We start from the raw sequence: 20,658 nt of genomic DNA on the forward strand, positions 1-20,658 counted from the left end.
CAAAAATCGTGAAAATGTGTGCAAATCTTTGAATATATATTCTTTTAAAGCGAACATTTTTTAACTCAAATCTTTGCTTCTGGGGGGGTCCCTGGAACAAAATGTTATGAGATGGGGGGTCCGTGGCCAAATTCATATCGTTTTGGGGGTCCTTGACATGAAAAAGTTTGAGCACCACTGATATAGAAACATACGTTTTTTCAGAAAACTGTTGGGATTTAGAAGACATTTGTAGAATCGGCCTCAGGTCTTAATGGGTTAAGAGCTTCCTCAATGATTGTCTCAAATTGTGTCCAATAGTGTGGTGTCAGGTGTGAATGGTACGAAATTGTTTTTGAAACAGCAAATAAATCTCTCTCTCTCTCTCTCCCTCAGAGGTGGCCCCCTACCTGCGTGGAGGTATGCCAGGTCAGCAGGTTGTGCTGGAGGGGAACAGACTGGTGCTGACCTGCCTGGCTGGAGGCAGCTGGCCTCTCCAGTACTCCTGGAGCCTCAACAACAGCAACATCACTGGATGGTCGCCTCAATATAGGTGAGTTTCAAACCCACCCTCTCGACTGCATGGCTGGATGCTGTTAACATTCTATCCATCTTGTGTCTGTCTGTCTGTCTGTCTGTCTGTCTGCCTGTCGACGAAACCGACACTGCTCTAGATGCAGACAGTCTCATGCACATCCATCCATTTCTGTCTGTCTGTCTGTCTGTCTGTCTGTCTGTCTGTCTGTCTGTCTGTCTGTCCATCCGTCCCCTATTCATGCTGTGCCATAAATAGCCACTATTTATCCGTCCATCTGTCCTGTCTTTGTCTTTCTGTACGTCCACCCGCCCTTCCGTTGTGGCCGCTCCCTAGTGTCACACTGTCCCATCTGTCTGTCCGTCCGTCCTTTATCAATATACCGTACGTCCCTCCACCTGTCTATGGGGGGGGGGGCAGAGCTGCAGCAGGTTGCTAGTGATGGAGTGTGTGGTTGTACGGAAGGTCACAACATTTAGACACTGGAGCCAAAGTGAGATTAATAATTACATGAACGCCATAAATATACATACGATCTGTGGGATATGGAGAGAAGATGCGATCAATATTCATGTCTCTCTCTCTCTCTCTCTTTCTCTCTCTCTCTGTCTGTCTTCTGACACACACGCACGCACGCACGCACACACACACACACACACACACACACACACACACACACACACACACACACACACACACACACACACACACACACACACACACACACACACACACACACACACACACACACACACACACACACACACACACACACACAGAAAACGGTATGAGGATACACGTATTGAAGGTACAGTATATAGAAAACACTTCCAGACTCAGTGGCATATAGGTTTTCACAATACAACACAGGGCTATCATTTTCTTCTTTCCACAATACAATCATTTAGCCTATTTAACAGAAGTTGTCAGTGCATCCTAATGTGCACCTATTACATTCACGATGGTAATTATTACTATGGAGTACGGTTGTTTAAATTAAAAACAACAATTGTTGCCCCATGCGCACACACACACACACACACACACACACACACACACACACACACACACACACACACACACACACACACACACACACACACACACACACACACACACACACACACACAGGATGAGCCAGCATTTTGTGGTTAGTCATTGTTTGAGATAGGACGCATTGTGTATCTCTGGGCTCTGCCTGGGCATCGAGGCTGTGACAGGGCACTTAGTGTGTGTGCGTGTGTGTGTGCGTGTGCACGTGTGCGTGTGCACGTGTGCGTGCGTGCGTGCGTGCGTGCGTGCGTGCGTGCGTGCGTGCGTGCGTGCGTGCGTGTGTGTGTGTGTGTGTGTGTCATCATGATGGCAGCAGGTCGTGCAGGTGAATGGTAATTGTAATTCAAAGGAGATAGTGTTCACTCAGCTGGTCCATTCTAAGGCAAACATTGCACTGGCCGATGACTTTGTCCTATTATGTTTTGTTTCGTCATTTCCATTATCTTATGGGCCAATTATTTATATCAACTAGGCTATTCATTCAAGTTGTGTTTTTAACTAAATCGTTATTTCATGGTAATGCAGTTTCAGAACATTTACCAAAACAAATGTTGGGGAAAAGAATTGATACAATGACAGAGTTAGCCTTGGTCATGAAGCGTACTGAGACTTTATTCCTCGTCTGTTGATTGAGTTGGTTGGCATGGCTACCTTTTAATTAGAAAAAGAAAAGATTCATTTACCAGGAATTGTCTTATTCTCTGAAGTGTTTCCATGACATTCGCCCAAGTTTACTAAATGTTACACAGCAATTTAAAACAATTAAGCATTATTGTCTCAGACGCGTTAATAAAGGAGAGTTTGGAGGGACGGGGGTATTTGTGATGAAAAAGTTATGGATATTATTCTAATAGCACAGCCATTACTTGCAATAATCTGAGTAAGTTTGATGAAACTGCTGCTGAAATCGAAACGCATTGAATTGCAACATGCATGTCATTCAAAGGAGATAATGTTAGCTTTGCTGGCCAATTCTAATAAGATACTGTATGAGGTTAGTGCCCTACGGCATCCAGTGGTGGAAGAAGTACTCACATACTTTACTTAAGTAAAAATTGCAATGCCACAATATGAAATTACTCTGTTACGTTAAGTAAAAGGCCTGTGTTCAAAATGTTACTTGAGTAAAAGTACAAAAGTATTGGCATCAAAATATACTTAAAGCATCAAAAGTAAAAGTACTAAAATGTTTGAAAATAGCAGATCTACAAGCTGTGACCTTGTAGATCGTCTATTTTCTAATAGCCTATGTATAAAATAGGGCTGAAGTGGTTAATATGTTTTTTAGTAATACTCAAAATCTACAAAGTACAGTAACTAATAACTAAAGTTTTCATATAATTGTAGCGGAGTAAAAGTACAATATCTGGATCCGAGATGTAGTGGAGTAGAAGTAAAAGTACTGAAAATTAGAAATACTCCAGTAAAGTAAAAGTACCTCAAAATTTTACTTAAGTAAATCTACTTAGTTACTTTACACCACTGACGGCATCGATATGCAGATAGGCAGCCCTCCCATCAAGCTTTTTTTTTTTTTGCCAGTCACCATCAATAATGTGATTTATCAATCTTCATTTATCGTTATTTTCATTTTAACCCATTGATACCTGGAACGCATCTGTGTCAATTTCATTGGCTATTCAAAAATAGCAGCTATACAAGCTCATAGCGCGGCACCGAGTGCCGCGCTACGAGCTTGTAGATCTGCTATTTTTGAAAAATCGTGAAAATTATTTTTATATATTTTTTTCCGAAAAATTGTTAGGATTTAGATTTTTTTTAGATGTGGCCTCAGGTCTTAATGGGTTAAATTTCTTTTAGCAACCTTTTTACCAATTTTGGCTGTGTTTGCGAAGGGAAAACAACCCAATCGATTTGTTGACAGCCTGTCAGATGGCTGTCACCAACGGTTAGTCACAGTGTGGTGAATACTGATTAGCGAGCCCCCCGCTTTGCTACTTTGTTCAAAGCTGACTTCTGGTCAACTTTTTTTTTAGTGGAACAAGCCTAATCACGTACAGCCGCCTGCCACCCTTCACTGATTCTTCTCCCCATTGGCAATTAATGGTGCCTGGTCTCTCTCTCCATGACAATTTAGGACAAGCCTGACCGATCCTATTTTTTTGTGGAATTTCACTGGAAAGACGTTTTTTTTGGGGGTAAAAATAAAAAGTTCCTCTGGCTTAAGAATTAATTAAGAAACAGTTTTTGTTGTATAGAAACATCGGGACACCTGTTCTAGAAAAGTGAGCTTTACCCATTAAGACCGGGAACGCATCTGTGTCATTTTTAGATTTCTTTGGCTATTCAAAAATAGCAGATAAAGAAGCTCATAGCGCGGCACCGAGTGCTGCACTATGAGCTTGTAGATCTGCTATTTTTGGAAAATTGTGAAAATGTTTGTTTTGAATATATATGTATTTTTAAAGCGAGCATTTTTTACTCAAATCTTTGCTCCTGGGGTCCCTGGAACAACATATTTTGAGATGGGGGTCCGTGGCCAAATACATATAATTTTGGGGACCCTGGCAAGTTTGAGAACCACTGATATTATAGCAACATTCGTTTTTTCCAAAAACTGTTAGGATTATGAAGACATTTGTAGAATCCCCCAGAAGCAAAGATTTGAGTTAAAAATGTTCACTTTAAAAATATATATATATATTCAAAGATTTGCACAAATGTTCACGATTTATTTAAAAAATAGCAGATATACAAGCTCATAGCACGACACTCAGTGCCACGCTATGAGCTTGTATATCTGCTATTTTTGAATAGCCAAATACATCTTAAAACGACACAGATGCTTTCCCGGTCTTAATGGGTTAAAAGATCCTGGCGGATAAAATCCGGAGCTACAGGTCATGCCACCTAAGAAACATTGTGCAACTAGAAAAAGTGCTCCTCGGAGCACAGGTCTCCGCCAGGTCAGGTAGGTTATTGTGGCCTCCTGGTGGCGCTATAATAGGCCAATGTGAAAAGGGTGGCATTTCTTCTTAGGCCTTTCAATGGGATGACACTGCATTCATGATTTGAGGCATTTTGTTCCAAAAATGTGTTTTGCTAAATTAGACCTGCTGGTGGCGCTATAAAGGCCAATGTGAATGTGAAAAGGGGGGCATTTCTTCCTCGGCCTAGTGGGAATCTGCATGCAAACTTTCACGGAAATTGCACACTGCATTCATGTTTTGAGGCATTTTGTTTCAAACTGACCAATCCTGCAAACTTTGGAAGCCACTGTAAGCCAAATAGGATGGAATATGAAATATCGGACAGATCCATCAGAATCACATGACTATGGAGATGCAGTGTACCAATTTGCGTGTTTTTTGGACATAATCTGAAGGAATAATCTCCAAAAATGTATTTTACATAAATCGGCCTCCTGGTGGCGCTGTAAAAAGCAGATGTGAAAAATGCAGTCCAATGTTTTTCCTTGGCCTCTAGGGAGTGTGCGTGCAAAGTTTCACGCAGATCGGTGCAGTTATAGTTAAAAATGCAAATCGGCCAGTTATAGCGCCACCATGAGGCTGATTTGAAAATGTTCAAGTGGCATTTCTTCCTCGGCCTAGTGGGAATGTGCGTGTGCAATTTTATGGAAATGGCAAGCTGCGTTCATGATTGGAGGCAGTTTGTTCAAAACGGACCAATCCTGCAAACTTTGGAAGCCAACCTTAGCCAATGAGGATGCAATATGGGAAATCGGACAGATCCGGGTTGATCACATGACTATAGAGATACTGTGTACCGATTTGCATGACGTTTGGTTAAAAGCTGTAGGTGTAATGAGAAAAAATGGGTTTTGCACAAATCGGCCTCCTGGTGGCGCTATAACAGGCCCATGTGAAAAATGTGGGGCAGAGGTTCTGAATTGGCATCCAGGGAGTGGGTGTGCACAGTTTCGCAGCGACCGGGCCAACGGTGCCGGAGATTAGCTGTTAACACACAGACAGGACACACACACACACACACACACACACACGGACGGACGGACGGACGGAGGGTAAAACATACTCTCTCGCCATGCCTTTCGGCCTGGCGGAGACAATAACGGACGTGGAAGTCAAGGAACAAGGAATATAGGCTCCGCTTTATGTCAGCTCTCTCTAAACCAGTTGTTCCTCAAACCTTTTTCCTGCCAAGGACCCCCCAAATTGATATATATTTGGCCGCGGAAAGGACAAAATAGAAAAGAGGCATAATATCGAGTAGCAGATCTGGAACAGTACTGCTGCACGAACCCAATGACTATCAGCGACTAGAGAAAGTCACTAGAGAGAGAGAGAGAGAGTGAGTGTGTGTTTACACACGTGTTGTACAGATTAGACAATGCTTCCAATTTGTACCTCAGATCAACTTTTTGTTTTTATTTAACCTTTATTTAACCCATTAAGACCTGAGGCAGCGTCTAAAAAAAATCAAAATCCTAAAAAATGTTCGGAAAAAAATATTAAAAAATAATTTTCACGATTTTTCAAAAATAGCAGATCTACAAGCTCGTAGCGCGGCACTCGGTGCCGCGCTATGAGCTTGTATATCTGCTATTTTTGAATAGCCAAAGACATCTAAAGTAACACAGATGCGTTCCAGGTATCAATGGGTTAACCAGTATAAAACCACATTGAGACCATGGTCTCTTTTACAAGTGTGAACTGTGTGAATATTGCACAGCTTATAAAATATGCCAGCATTAAAATAACATAAAGTACAAAGCAAATGACAAGCATCCGTACAACACAACAAACTAGCTAGAAATCTCAAGAAAATAGAATATAAATGAGATCGGGAGAGAGACCAGTATGAAGCAGCTAAAAAAAGATTTAAAATGTGCTACACATCAAAGCAGTTACTGGTAAGTATGTCCATGCTAATCCTTTTAAATCTCCTTTAGAGGAATCAAAATAAGCTATTTTAGTCTGGGCTGCAGGTCGTTCCACGACCAAGGCCCAAAAATGATGTGACTGGTAGCGACAGAGTAAACAATGTTTCCTTACATAGAATAACTTTTCAAACGTTACTTTTGCCTGCTGTCCGCAGGCAGTGTCTCAGACGCCGCTGGTGGAAAAAGTTTTTTTTTTTTTTACTTAAGCCAATCAATTCTGCAGTGTAGAAACACTCTGTTACAAGTAAAAGTCCGGTAATCAAAATTGACTTCGGTAAAAGTACAAAAGTATTGGCATCAAAATATACTTAAAGTACCAAAAATAAAAGCACTCATTGTGCAGAATGTCCCATTTCACAAGTTCAAAATGTATAACAATCTTTTGAAAATAGCCGATCTACAAGCTCACAATGCGTCGCATCGCGACGCATTGTGAGCTTGTAGATCGGCTATTTTGAAATGGCCGAATTGCATATAGGGCTGAAGTGGTGAATGTATGTTTTGTGATAATAATCTAAATCTGCAATGTAACTAGTAACTAAAGCTGTCAAATAATTGATGTGGAGTAAGTACAATATTCGCCTCTGAGATGTGGTGGAGTAGAAGTAAAAGTATTGACAATTGGAAATACTCCAGTAAAGTAAAAAATACCTCAAAATTGAACTTGTACAGTACTTGAGTAAATGTTCTTAGTTACTCTACACCACTGCCAAACGCATCTCATGAAAGAGCATCGATAGAGGGGAAACAACATAGCCTTGATGTTTTGACCGTTTTTACAAGCAATTTGCTATTGGACTAATTCGGCTAATGTTTTCATTAGCTTTCTGAAAGCTTCCCTTTCCCACTGTATAAATGGGAACCCATGCCCTTGGCTATTAATTATCTCTCTATCTTTTGTTACTCGTTTTGTTCGCTCTCATAACAGGAGGAGCTGAACAGGAGCTTCATAATGCTGAGGTTATACTTACGGGAGGTGCAGAAGGGAGTAGTCGTGTCTCTCTGTATAGCTTCCCACATTCATTGCGCTGCATAAACAAAACAACATTATCCAGTGGATAATGTGTTTTGTCTGATTTAACAAAGGCGTAGTGTTACCTTGTCTTCGTCGCAACCTCTTTCATACTTCAAGTCCTATAGAGCAGTGGTTCTCAAACTTTTTCATGTCAAGGACCCCCAAATTGACACTTATTACTCCACGGACCCCCATTTCAAAAGATAAGCCAGGGACCCCAATAAGAGAAGGTTTTTATGGCTCTCTAGCACTGATTCTCAACCATTTTCATTTCAAGGACCCCCAGTTTAACATGCATTAGGCTACAGACCCCCATTTAATGGCATTTATACCTCTGGGACCCCAATTCATATTGTAAAATCAATGTTAATTTAACTCTGAGAGTGTACAAATGGAACCAAATGGACCCGTTAGGGTCCATTTGGTTCCATTTGTACACTCTCAGAGTTACAGAACCATAAGGGTCCATATGGTTCCTGTCCATCATTTAGCTGTGGACCCCCTGGATGGAACCCCCTCAAGTACCCCTAGGGGTCCCCGGACCCCACTTTGAGAACTAATGCTATAGAGACTATGGTTGTTTGTTCGGTATCGCTTTTCCTTGTCACCGAACCCTTTCCAAATGACCTGTCTCTACCCCTCTTTTTGGAACTAAAAGTATGTTGGTCTCTTTCTCCATCATCTACAAGTGCTCTCACTGCTCTGTGCAGCATGTCCGTCCCCTGCTTGTTGTCAGTGTTGCCATGTTGATGGGAAATGTTGAGTTATCGTACCGGAGGCTTAAAATTATCGTATTTGAAAGAAAACTATCATACACAGCCAAAAAAGAGAAATCACACATCGTGTAAATATATAATTTCACAAAGAATAGCGTATTCAGTGTAAGAAACAACCTTGTTTGAGACTCCTACTCCTACGTGATTTGCTGACTTATTTTGAAAAGCCAAATCGGATCCCGAATCAGCAGCCAGGGTATTTAGTAAATTCACACAATTTTGTGATAATGGCGAAATTATTGAACAGTTGGGCATTTTTGGAATTATTTATCGTACGTCGTACAGGGTGAAATTATCGTACACTGCTTGTTGTACACACACACAATAAAGACCACAGATAAAAAGCAAGCACAGAGGAATTTTGTGTGAAATGTTTTCTACGATATTACTATTTACATATTGAGCAAATATCAATTTAACCCAATAAGACCTGGACCTGTGTCATTTTTAGATTTGCGCTAAAAAGCATTATTTTACACTTTGGGCTATTCAAAAATAGCAGATATACAAGCTCATAGCGCGGCACCGAGTGCCGCGCTATGAGCTTGTAGATCTGCTATTTTTGAAAAATCGTGAAAATGTGTGCAAATCTTTTAAAATATATATTTTTAAAGCGAACATTTTTAACTCAAATCGTTGCTTCTGGGGGTCCCTGGAACAAAATATTTTGATGGGGGTCCGCGGCCAAATACATCCAATTGTGGGGGTCCTTGACATGAAAAAGATTGAACACCACTGATATAGAAACATACGTTTTTCAGAATACTGTTGAGATTTAGGAGACATGTAGAATCGGCTTCAGGTCTCAATGGGTTAATTGAAGGTTTGCTGTTTGCTGTACATAATATCACCCAACACTACTGCTGCTGCAGGTGGAGACTCCCCTGGGCCTCATCTACACTCCCTTGAGCAACAGTGATCACTTACTTTATTTGACAGCATAAGGGCATTTCCATAGACAGCCATGGATATTGAGTTGTCATCCTCTCCTCCGAAAAGAATATAGCAAAGAAACCTGCCATAATAATTCACTTTGTGAAGAAAAAAAAACAACCCAGGGGGAGGAAGCTGAAGGGATCCAACCGACGTGTGTATGAGAAGGAACACCTTGACAAAGAGGAATGCTGACATTACCAGATGGGCATGCTGCCTAAGAGAACTAACCCATTAAGACCTGAGGCCGCTTCTAAAAAAAAATCTAAATCCTAACAGTTTTTCGGAAAAAAATGTAAAAAAAAAATGTCACGATTTTTCAAAAATAGCAGATCTACAAGCTCATAGCGCGGCGCTCGGTGCCGCGCTATGAGCTTGTATATCTGCTATTTTTTAATAGCCAAAGAAATCTAAAATGACACAGATGCGTTCCCGGTCTTAAAGGGCTAAACAAGATCCAATCAACTTGGACAACACATTTCGAGGTGTTCATAAAAACCGAATGGGTCACCAGAGGAGGCAAAAGTGCTGATCATCAGGGAGATTGCAGAATTGGACAAGTACCAGAGATGCCAACTCCTCCTTGGAGAGCAGCACACCAAGGTAATGAGCTGGCCTTCTATAGCCTTGGATCAAGACTGTCGTAGATGTATTTTTATCGAGTCTGACTTTTGCTTTTTCGTATCTATGATAGTCTTTGGTCTCTCTACCCCTTCCTATAATAACTCGACATCCGCACGCAAAGACCGTACTTCTACGTACATGTCCAAAAAAAACCCCATCTATGATAGGCTAGAACTATCCCAGCATCACTCATTTAAAATGGGTGGTTAGTTGAACTTGGACGGCTAACTAACCCTTCGGAATGTGTAGTCAGGGAGTTTATCAAATTCTCTCCCATAGCGAGACCTGGAGCGGAGTATTAAAATAGAACTATAGGTTACTATCGTAACCCTGGTTATATGAGATACGAAGCGAGAGGTCTCGCAAGGACCCCCTTCTTGTGCTGTGGACGAGAAGAGGACTCTTATTCTGAAGGACTGAGTGGCTGTTCGTCCCCTGGTTATATAGAGCTTAGGGCGGGACTTCCGCTTCAGGGGGAACGAATCGGATCCAGCCAGGGGGTCACCTGTCTGGACGTGTATCAAGATAATGCTTCTGTGTTCCCGTGCTACTAGAGGGCGCTCTCCCATGGCGAGACCTCTCGCTTCGTATTTCATATAACCGGGGTTACGATAGTAACCTATAGTGGCGAGGAAGTGCAGTGCTGAAGGGCAATGGCAGCGTGTCCGGAAGAAAGCTATATCTCACCTATACATAACACAACCAAACATAGTTTCTGATAACATCTTATGTTAGAAATTGGCCAGTTGCTCGATATCGATTCATTTCCCATTTAAAATGGCTCATTCAACAATATCTGTGACTTTCTATGCAGTATAGGCATTTTACTAGTGCCCACTGTCAAAGTATATGCATCCATATGTGTGTTCTGTTGTGATATGCCTACAGTAGGACATTACACGACAAACAAAAATAAACTTTTTGTGCCGATGAAACATTTCTGTGGATTAAGCTACTTTTCCTGTCATAATATTTTCACCATTGTGCACATTTGATATACATTAATGTGACCTCTAGTTTATACAAGCAGAAAATGGGCTTAACCTGCGTCTCCTGGGATTATAGCGCTGACAAGGTGTCACAAAGCGATGCGTCGATCAGCTTGTTCAGGTTTTTGGTACACAGCGTTTGGCCAGGTTCATTCGTGGTTGAAATATTCTCCTCTACCCCTCCCTCCCTCTCCCTCTCTCTCTCTCTCCCTCCATCCTTCTCCCTCCCTCATTCATTGACATGAATAAAAGAACAAAAAAGGGGGAGGCGTGGCTCTGTACTGTATGCGGATAAAAGCATAAATTCAAAAGTAGGATAATAGCTAGGCTCGGCTGCCGCAGTGGTTAAGTGCCTGTCCACCTGGTTGTGGGTTCGAACCGTGGTACCGTGTCAAGCGTCCACACGAACACAATTGCCCCGTGTTCGGGGGAGGGAAGCCGGGTGGGAAGGGGGCGGAGCCTCAAGTTTATTATGTCCCAAACTGGGTAATTTATGCTACAGCAGATAATAATAAAAAAAATCACACCCAGTGTGAAGTGGGCGGTGTGTGGTCATCACAACATGACTCACTTAAAAAAAAGGATAAATGACATTTTGTCCATACTGCTATTCATAGGGCTGCACATGTGTCATGTGTTTCGCTAGCCAATCACAGTCCTGAATTTGCAAAGTCAGCCAATCACATTACAGTTAGTGGTGATGACACTAGCTGTAATGTGATTGGCTGACTTTGCAAAAGTATCAATTTGCATTAACAATGGAAGGGTTAGGGGTGTAGACTGCGTTGTAGACTATTGGCCAATCACGGTGCAGGATTGGTCAGTGTCCAAAACTCACTTATAGGGGGCGGTTACACCGCCCCAAAAAACTCCAAAACACAGCAAACATACATACACAAGACATAGACATAGACATAGACATGATCACAAGATCCAGATAATAATAGCTACCTCCTCCTGCTTCCATTATTGATGGCACGATAGTGTTGATTTTGACCGCAATTTTTTGTCAGTTTTAGTCATAGTCTTTTGAATAAAATTGTATTTAGTTTTAGTCATATTCTAGTCATCTGAAACGTTTTACTGTTAGTCTAGTTTTAGTCGACTAAATATCATAAGATTATAGTCGACTAAAATATATTTTGGCGGTGCCTTGATGGTGTCGTAACGGCTTATTTTACACTTGGTTGCATGCTGAAAATAGCCGATCTACAAGCTCACAATGCGTCGCGCTGCGACGCGTTGTGAGCTTGTAGATCTGCTATTTTCAGAGCGCAACACCCGAGCGCAACCAAACATAAAATGACTTGTCTTTTAGTTCTACTGGATCTCTTCTCCACTAGTCCCTCACTAACATTTTAGTCTAGTTTTTATTTGTTGACGAAATTGTCAATATATTTAGTCTTAGTTTTTGTCATCGTAGCTTAGTTTTTATATAGTTTTTATATAGTTTTCGTCAGTGAAAAAAAGGTAGTCGACAAACATTTTTCGTCGACGAAATCAACACTGTGGCACGAATGGAAGTAGGTAAAGATGAGAATGTGTACTTATCGTCTTTAGTTGCAGGGGTCTTTAACCTTGCCCGTCAGCAGGGGGAGTGTGGGGCGGGAGGAGTAGGAGGGAGCCGTTGGTACTGTAGGTGAGTCAGTAGGATTCAACAGCAGTGGATGAAATCCATTCAGTTTTGATTTTGTTTTTGAGTGGTGCTAGCCACTCCAAGGACTTATTACTTATACTTATTTTTACATGAATTCTTCTAGTTTTTAGGATTTATTTATTCAGATCGATAGAGTATTTTTCTGCACTATATGTTTATATTCTTTTATGACTTCTGCTGTCTTTAACTAGGAGAAACACAATTTCGTCTTTTTTTTTCTAACGCTGCTTGCAGCTAAAAAATAAAGCAATCTTGAATCTTGAGTGACAACACAGAAATGTGTGTGGGAAGGAATCAATTGGCATAATGATTTAGTTTTTTTTTAAAGAACTTGCCGTTTGGTTTGGTTAGAGTGGGTGTTGAAATGGTTATGTCCTTTTGATTGGCTATTAAAATGGTTATTATGTCCTTTTGATTGGCTGTTAAAATGGTTATGATGTCCTTTTGATTGGCTAAGTGGCCACATGAATATAGTCCATCCAAATGTGTTTAATGGTGTTAAATCTCATCTCCTAGGTTCGTATAACCCCTCATCAAGGCTTTAGTTCTGCCAAAAACACATTATTGTGTGTTTCAGTGTGTTGAGCTGAGTGTTCCTGATGTCTGAACCTCCTCCCCTTTTCACACAGGATCCTTATCATAGCATGGCTCCTTCATCTTAAACTCCCAGGGCTGTTTCTGTGAGCCGCTTTCATCAAAAATAAATACACTACATTAACCCATTTAGACCGGGGAAGAATCTGTGTCATTTTTTTTATTTTATTTGGCTGTTAAAAAAATAGCAGATATACAAGCTCGTAGCGCGGCACTCGGTGCCGCGCTACGAGCTTGTATATCTGCTATTTTTGAAAAATTGTGAAAATATTCTCTGATGGGGGTCCGCGCCCCCAATTAGATATAATCTTGGGGGTCCTTGACATGAAAAAGTTTGAGAACCACTGATATTATAGCAACTTTTCAAAAAATAAACTGTTGGGATTTACAGTAGAAGATAATTTGTAGAATCCCCCAGAAGCATAGATTTGAGTTAAAAAAATGTTCGCTTTAAAAAAAAATATATATTCAAAGATTTGGACACATTTTCACGATTTAGAAAAAAATAGCAGATCTACAAGCTCATAGCGCTATGAGCTTGTAGATCAGCTACTTTTGAATAGCCAAAGAAATCTTAAAGTGACACAGATGATGCTTTCCCGGTCTTAATGGGTTAAAAAAAAAGAAAAAATCTCTGGTCTTGCCAAGGCTAAGAAGCATTATACACTGGCGGTAAAAAGTACAGCATTCTGCCTTTGCCCCGCTGACATGCATGCATGGATACACACACACACACACACACACACACACACACACACACACACACACACACACACACACACACACACACACATACACGTGCGCGCGAGTGTGCAAGTTTGCCCGGACAGACGTACACACACATATAAATAAATTGTGTGTACGCTCAGAATGTGCAATTCTGAGAAAAAGGCCTTCATGAGATTTGACAAGGATCTGCACATTCTTCTCTGCTCAAAAATATGTCTTTGGAAAATATAGTTGTGTGCTTTGAAATCCTATATTTTAGTTAACCCATTGAGACCTGATGCCGATTCTACATGTCTTCTAAATCTCAACAGTTTTCTGAAAAACGTATGTTTCTATATCAGTGGTGCTCAATCTTTTTCATGTCAAGGACCCCCAAAATTATATGTATTTGGCCGCGGACCCCCATCAACATATTTTGTTCCAGGGACCCCCAGAAGCAAAGATTTGAGTTGAAAATGTTTGCTTTAAAAATATATATATTCAAAGATCTGCACACATTTTCACGAATTTCCAAAAATAGCAGATCTACAAGCTATGAGCTTGTATATCTGCTATTTTTGAATATCCCAAAGTGTAAAATAATGTTTTTTAGCTCAAATCTAAAAATGACACAGTTCCAGGTCTTAATGGGTTAATACTTTACCCAACAATTGAATAAATGGTGGATTTATATTCCACCTACTGTACAGCACATTTCATTTTTAATCATACAATTAGCAAAAAGACCATGGACCTGCTGTTTTGTTTTTCGTGTTTTGGTTTGAACCCCTGCTGCGTTTCATGTGAGAACTGGAATCTCATTCCTGTTGACTCTGCCAGGACTCCTCTGCAGTGGTGGAAAGTAACTAAGTACATTTACTCAAGTACTGTACTTAAGTACAATTTTGAGGTATTTTTTTACTTTACTGGAGTATATCCAATTTTCAGTGCTTTTACTTCAACTCCACTACATCTGAGAGGCAAATATTATACTTTTACTCCCCTGCAATTATTTGAAAACCTTAGTTACTATAGTTATTTTGTAGATTTTCATTATTATTAATTAAGCACTTCAGTATATATATACACATATATATATATATATACAGTATATATTTCGGCCATATGAAAATAGCAGATCTACAAGCTCACATGCGCATTGTGAGCTTGTAGATCGTCTATTTCCAAAAGATTTTTAATACATTTTAAACTTGCGAAATGGGGACATTCTGCACAACGAGTACATTTACTTTTGGTTCTTTTAGTATATTTCGATGCCGAATACTTTTGTACTTTTACTCAAGAACATTTTGAATACGGGACTTCTACTCGTAACAGAGTAAAATCTACATTGCAGTATTGATACTGTTACTTCAAGTAAAAACATGTGAGTATACTTCTTCCATCAGTGCTCCTGTGCCCGTACACACCGATCTGAACAGAGGCGTCCTGGTGAGAATGAATGGTAACCCGTGGGTTATTTGTTATACCGACCCCGCTGTCCAGCTGAGAGGCATCACTATTGAATCACACCAGGAATCTGCCTGTTGTTGTTGTGAAGCAGCCAGGCTCTGGCTGTCAGTGTGAAATGTGTTGAGAAATTATGCTATTGATCGGCTTTTTGTTCAACTTTTTCTGTTAACCCGTTAAGGCCTAGAGGGGCCGATTCTACAACAGCTTTCTGAAAAAAAAACGTTGCTATAGTATATTATCAGTGGTTCTGTATGTATTTTGGCTGCGGACCCCCCAACTCAATCATATTTTGTTCCAGGGACCCCCCCAGAATAGCGCATCACTTCGCGCCACGCTATGAGCTTGTAGATCTGCTATTTTTTTTAAATCATGATTTTTTTTTATTGCAAATCTTATACAACCCCTTCTGGGGGGGGGGGCAAAGAAGCAAAGATTTGAGTTAAAAATGTTCAAAGATTTGCACACATTTTCATTATTTAAAAAAACAAAAACAGATCTTCAAGCTCACAGCGTGGCACAAAGTGACGTGCTATGAGCTTGTATATCTGCTATTTCTGAATTGCCAAAGTATAAAATAATGGTTAAATTGGTTAAAATGATTGTGACACAGACGCATTCTTGGATTGAATGGGTTAAGTAAGAGGTTCAAGGCAACACTACCTTTTAAAATTTCAAAACAAGACAACCAGAGAATGTGCTGGAGATTTCATTAGCGATGTGTGTGCGGCGCGCACACACATCTCACACACACACACACACACACACACACACACACACACACACACACACACACACACACACACACACACACACACACACACACACACACACACACACACACACACACACACACACACACACACACACACAACAACACTCCAATACCACTGTCTGTTTCTGCATGAGAGCTGCTCTATGATATGACATTTATAACATCCAATTCAAGCTGTTTGTGTGCGTGTACAGTATGTGTGTGTGTGTGTGTGTGTGTGTGTGTGTGTGTGTGTGTGTGTGTGTGTGTGTGTGTGTGTGTGTGTGTGTGTGTGTGTGTGTGTGTGTGTGTGTGTGTGTGTGTTGGCAGAATATATTGGCAGCCTGGCAGTTTAATACTTGTCTGTCCTCGTATTGGTAATGAGCCCCAAAGCGATGTCCAGTTTTAGTGTATTCCTGCGTATGTGTGTGTGTGTGTGTGTGTGTGGCTGTGTGGCGTGTGTGCTTGTGTGCGTGGCACATGCGTGTGTATGTGTTTCCAAGTTGGGTTTAATGGGGTTTTAATGGGTTGTGCAACTCTAATGGGGAGCCTGGCATAGGACGAACACACACACACACACACACACACACACACACACACACACACACACACACACACACACACACACACACACACACACACACACACACACACACACACACACACACGCCTTCCCTTCTGTTGACAGAACTGACAACCTTAGTCCAATTCCATTCTCGGAGCAAGGTCATGAGACGCACACGTTCACACACACGTTCACGCGTACACACGTACACACACACACACACACACACACACACACACACACACACACACACACACACACACACACACACACACACACACACACACACACACGCACACACACGTACAACACACACTCTTCCGCCTTCCCTTCTGTCTCATCCCTCTCCAAACATCACTTTCCAACCCCCCCATACACTATGTACAGTACTTACATCATCTTGTCTACATCATGTTGTTGACAGTTAATTTATTGCTCTTGATGAAAAACACTCTCAAAGCCTGTCTGTCTGTTTGTCTGTCTGTCTGTCTGTCTGTCTGTCTGTCTGTCTGTCTGTCTGTCTGTCTGCAGGTTGCCTATTCCAGTGCTGAGCAGGACAGATTCAGGTGTTTATCAATGCATGGTGAGGAACAGGATGGGTGGCTTCATACACAGGAGAACAGAGGTGCAGGTGGCCTGTAAGTAAACGCACGCACGCACTCACGCGTAAGGATTCAATTATGATGCATTCAGTTTGCACAAAATAACAGAGCCAAAGAAGAAAGAAAGGGCCTTAGTTAATTTGCACGCCAAGCCCCCCACAAACGCACACCACACACACGCACGCATGTCACGCACGCACACACACGCACACGCACAGCGACATTTAAAACCCTTCAACTGCTGCTAATTGGCCAATCACCAGTTCTCCTTTTAAACTCCGGGACGTCTGGAGCAACATATTCATGAGTACAACACACTGAACTTTATGTCTTATAAAGTACATAACAGTTGCCCTGACAACGTCTTCTTACAAAATGTGATGTGAAACAGCGATAGATACATTTTCTTACAAAATGTGATGTAAAACAGCGATAGATATGTTCTTCACAGAATGTGATGTAAAACAGCAATAGATGGATACGTTCTCTACAGAATGTGATGTAAAACAGCATTAGATGGATACGTTCTCTACAGAATGTGATGTAAAACAGCAATAGATGGATACGTTCTCTACAGAATGTGATGTAAAACAGCAATAGATGGATACGTTCTCTACAGAATGTGATGTAAAACAGCGATAGATGGATACGTTCTCTACAGAATGTGATGTAAAACAGCAATAGATGGATACGTTCTCTACAGAATGTGATGTAAAACAGCAATAGATGGATACGTTCTCTACAGAATGTGATGTAAAACAGCAATAGATGGACACGTTCTCTACAGAGTGTGATGTAAAACAGCAATAGATGGACACGTTCTCTACAGAATGTGATGTAAAACAGCAATAGATGGATACGTTCTCTACAGAATGTGATGTAAAACAGCAATAGATGGATACGTTCTCTACAGAGTGTGATGTAAAACAGCAATAGATGGATACGTTCTCTACAGAATGTGATGTAAAACAGCAATAGATGGATACGTTCTCTACAGAATGTGATGTAAAACAGCAATAGATGGATACGTTCTCTACAGAATGTGATGTAAAACAGCAATAGATGGATACGTTCTCTACAGAATGTGATGTAAAACAGCAATAGATGGATACGTTCTCTACAGAATGTGATGTAAAACAGCAATAGATGGACACGTTCTCTACAGAGTGTGATGTAAAACAGCAATAGATGGATACGTTCTCTACAGAATGTGATGTAAAACAGCGATAGATGGATACGTTCTCTACAGAATGTGATGTAAAACAGCATTAGATGGATACGTTCTCTACAGAATGTGATGTAAAACAGCATTAGATGGATACGTTCTCTACAGAATGTGATGTAAAACAGCAATAGATGGATACGTTCTCTACAGAATGTGATGTAAAACAGCATTAGATGGATACGTTCTCTACAGAATGTGATGTAAAACAGCAATAGATGGACACGTTCTCTACAGAGTGTGATGTAAAACAGCAATAGATGGATACGTTCTCTACAGAATGTGATGTAAAACAGCGATAGATGGATACGTTCTCTACAGAATGTGATGTAAAACAGCATTAGATGGATACGTTCTCTACAGAATGTGATGTAAAACAGCATTAGATGGATACGTTCTCTACAGAATGTGATGTAAAACAGCATTAGATGGATACGTTCTCTACAGAATGTGATGTAAAACAGCGATAGATGGATACGTTCTCTACAGAATGTGATGTAAAACAGCAATAGATGGATACGTTCTCTACAGAATGTGATGTAAAACAGCAATAGATGGATACGTTCTCTACAGAATGTGATGTAAAACAGCATTAGATGGATACGTTCTCTACAGAATGTGATGTAAAACAGCATTAGATGGATACGTTCTCTACAGAATGTGATGTAAAACAGCGATAGATACTTTCTCCAGCCTCACATCAGATGAAGTTGACGTCTCCTCTAGACCCTCCATTGAGCCTCCAACGGTTTTCCATGAATAAAACATCAGCAGACCGATGTCTAACAGCGTAACGGTCAGCATGTGATGGGGATGTTTACCCCTCCACTGATTTTCATTGCTTTAACCCATTGAGACCTGAAGCCGATTCTACATCTCTCCTAAATCTCAACAGTATTCTCAAAAACGTATGTTTCTATATCAATGGTGCTCAATCTTTTTCATGTCAAGGACCCCCAAAATTATATATATTTGGCCGCCGACCCCCATCAAAATATGTTGTTCCAGGGACCCCCCAGAAGCAAAGATTTGAGTTAAAAATGTTCGCTTTAAAAATATATATATATTCAAAGATTTGCACACATTGTCCCGATTTTTCAAAAATAGCAGATCTACAAGCTCGTAGCGCGGCACTCGGTGCCGCGCTATGAGCTTGTATATCTGCTATTTTTGAATAGCCCAAAGTGTAAAATAATGCTTTTTTAGCTCAAATCTAAAAATGACACAGTTCCAGGTCTTAAGGGGTTAAGGATCCTTCCAAGGATGCACTAGGTTTAAAGATGTGTCGAAGTTGGAAAAATACCCTTTTCACACTTTTAGAGCATATCCGTAGTGTATTCTTCTATCAAAAGTCCCTACAAGGTCAATCTTAATGACTTCCTGTCAAAACGAAAACGTACTGCATGAGGACATTGATTTCATTCACCTGTGTGATTCCCAAAGCTGCACGTTCCTCCAAACAGACCTGATTTTAATTAGGCCTACAGAGCTACTCCATTTTTAATCTCATTCAAGATGACGAATCTCATCCAGAGATGGTGTATTACTCGTTTTAAACTCTAAAAACATTTTAGGTTAGAAATAGGCAACGTATTAACATGTTTTACATCATAAAATGCTCGACACTGGCCGTCTCTCTCTCCCTTGGGGCGGTGTGAGCGACAGGCTGCAAAAAACATTAGCCAGTCTGCTGCACAGATGCAGTGGAGTGAGAATCCAGCGTTCCTATAGCCTGAGAGAACGGGACCTTCTGATTGGTTGAAACACCGCTTCAGACTGAAAGTTCAAAATTAAATGAGCAAGAAAGCCACTTCACCTGGTCTTTAAAGGATGCACTAGGTTTAAGGGTGCTTACGAGGATTCACTAGGTTTGAGGGTGCTTACAGGGATGCACTACAGTAGGTTTAAGTATGCTTACGAGGATGCTCTAGGTTTAAGGATGCACCACAGTAGGTTTAAGTATGCTTACGAGGATGCACTAGGTTTAAGGATGCACCACAGTAGGTTTAAGTATGCTTATGAGGATGCACTAGGTTTAAGGATGCACCACAGTAGGTTTAAGTATGCTTATGAGGATGCACTCGGTTTAAGGATTCTTACAAGCACTCACAAGGATGCACTATACAGTAGGTTTAAGGATGCTTACTTGTAAGGACTCTATAACCCAAGGCATTTTCACTAACATTAACTCTTTGACTGGCAGAAATAAAACATCATTTCGCCACGCCGCTGCCAGCGATTTTCGAGTGTTTTCACTCACCTTCATAGAAATCAAGAATCATTGAATATTCATCTCCAGT

General features: G+C 40.8%; 1 protein-coding gene across 2 annotated transcripts in view; it reads left to right on the forward strand.

Moving 5' to 3' along the window:
- The window catches only part of sdk1b (sidekick cell adhesion molecule 1b), a 446,717-nt gene that overhangs the window by 144,031 nt on the left and 282,028 nt on the right, over nucleotides 1-20,658 (forward strand). For both annotated transcript variants that reach the window (XM_084044504.1, XM_084044505.1), the window contains exons 2-3: nucleotides 376-532; nucleotides 17,066-17,172. In XM_084044504.1, the coding sequence (XP_083900630.1) occupies nucleotides 376-532; nucleotides 17,066-17,172 (264 nt within the window). The remainder of the gene's footprint in view (nucleotides 1-375; nucleotides 533-17,065; nucleotides 17,173-20,658) is intronic.

The sequence above is a fragment of the Gymnoscopelus microlampas genome, assembly GCF_963454915.1.
Source record: "Gymnoscopelus microlampas genome assembly, chromosome: 2".
Classification (NCBI taxonomy): domain Eukaryota; kingdom Metazoa; phylum Chordata; class Actinopteri; order Myctophiformes; family Myctophidae; genus Gymnoscopelus; species Gymnoscopelus microlampas.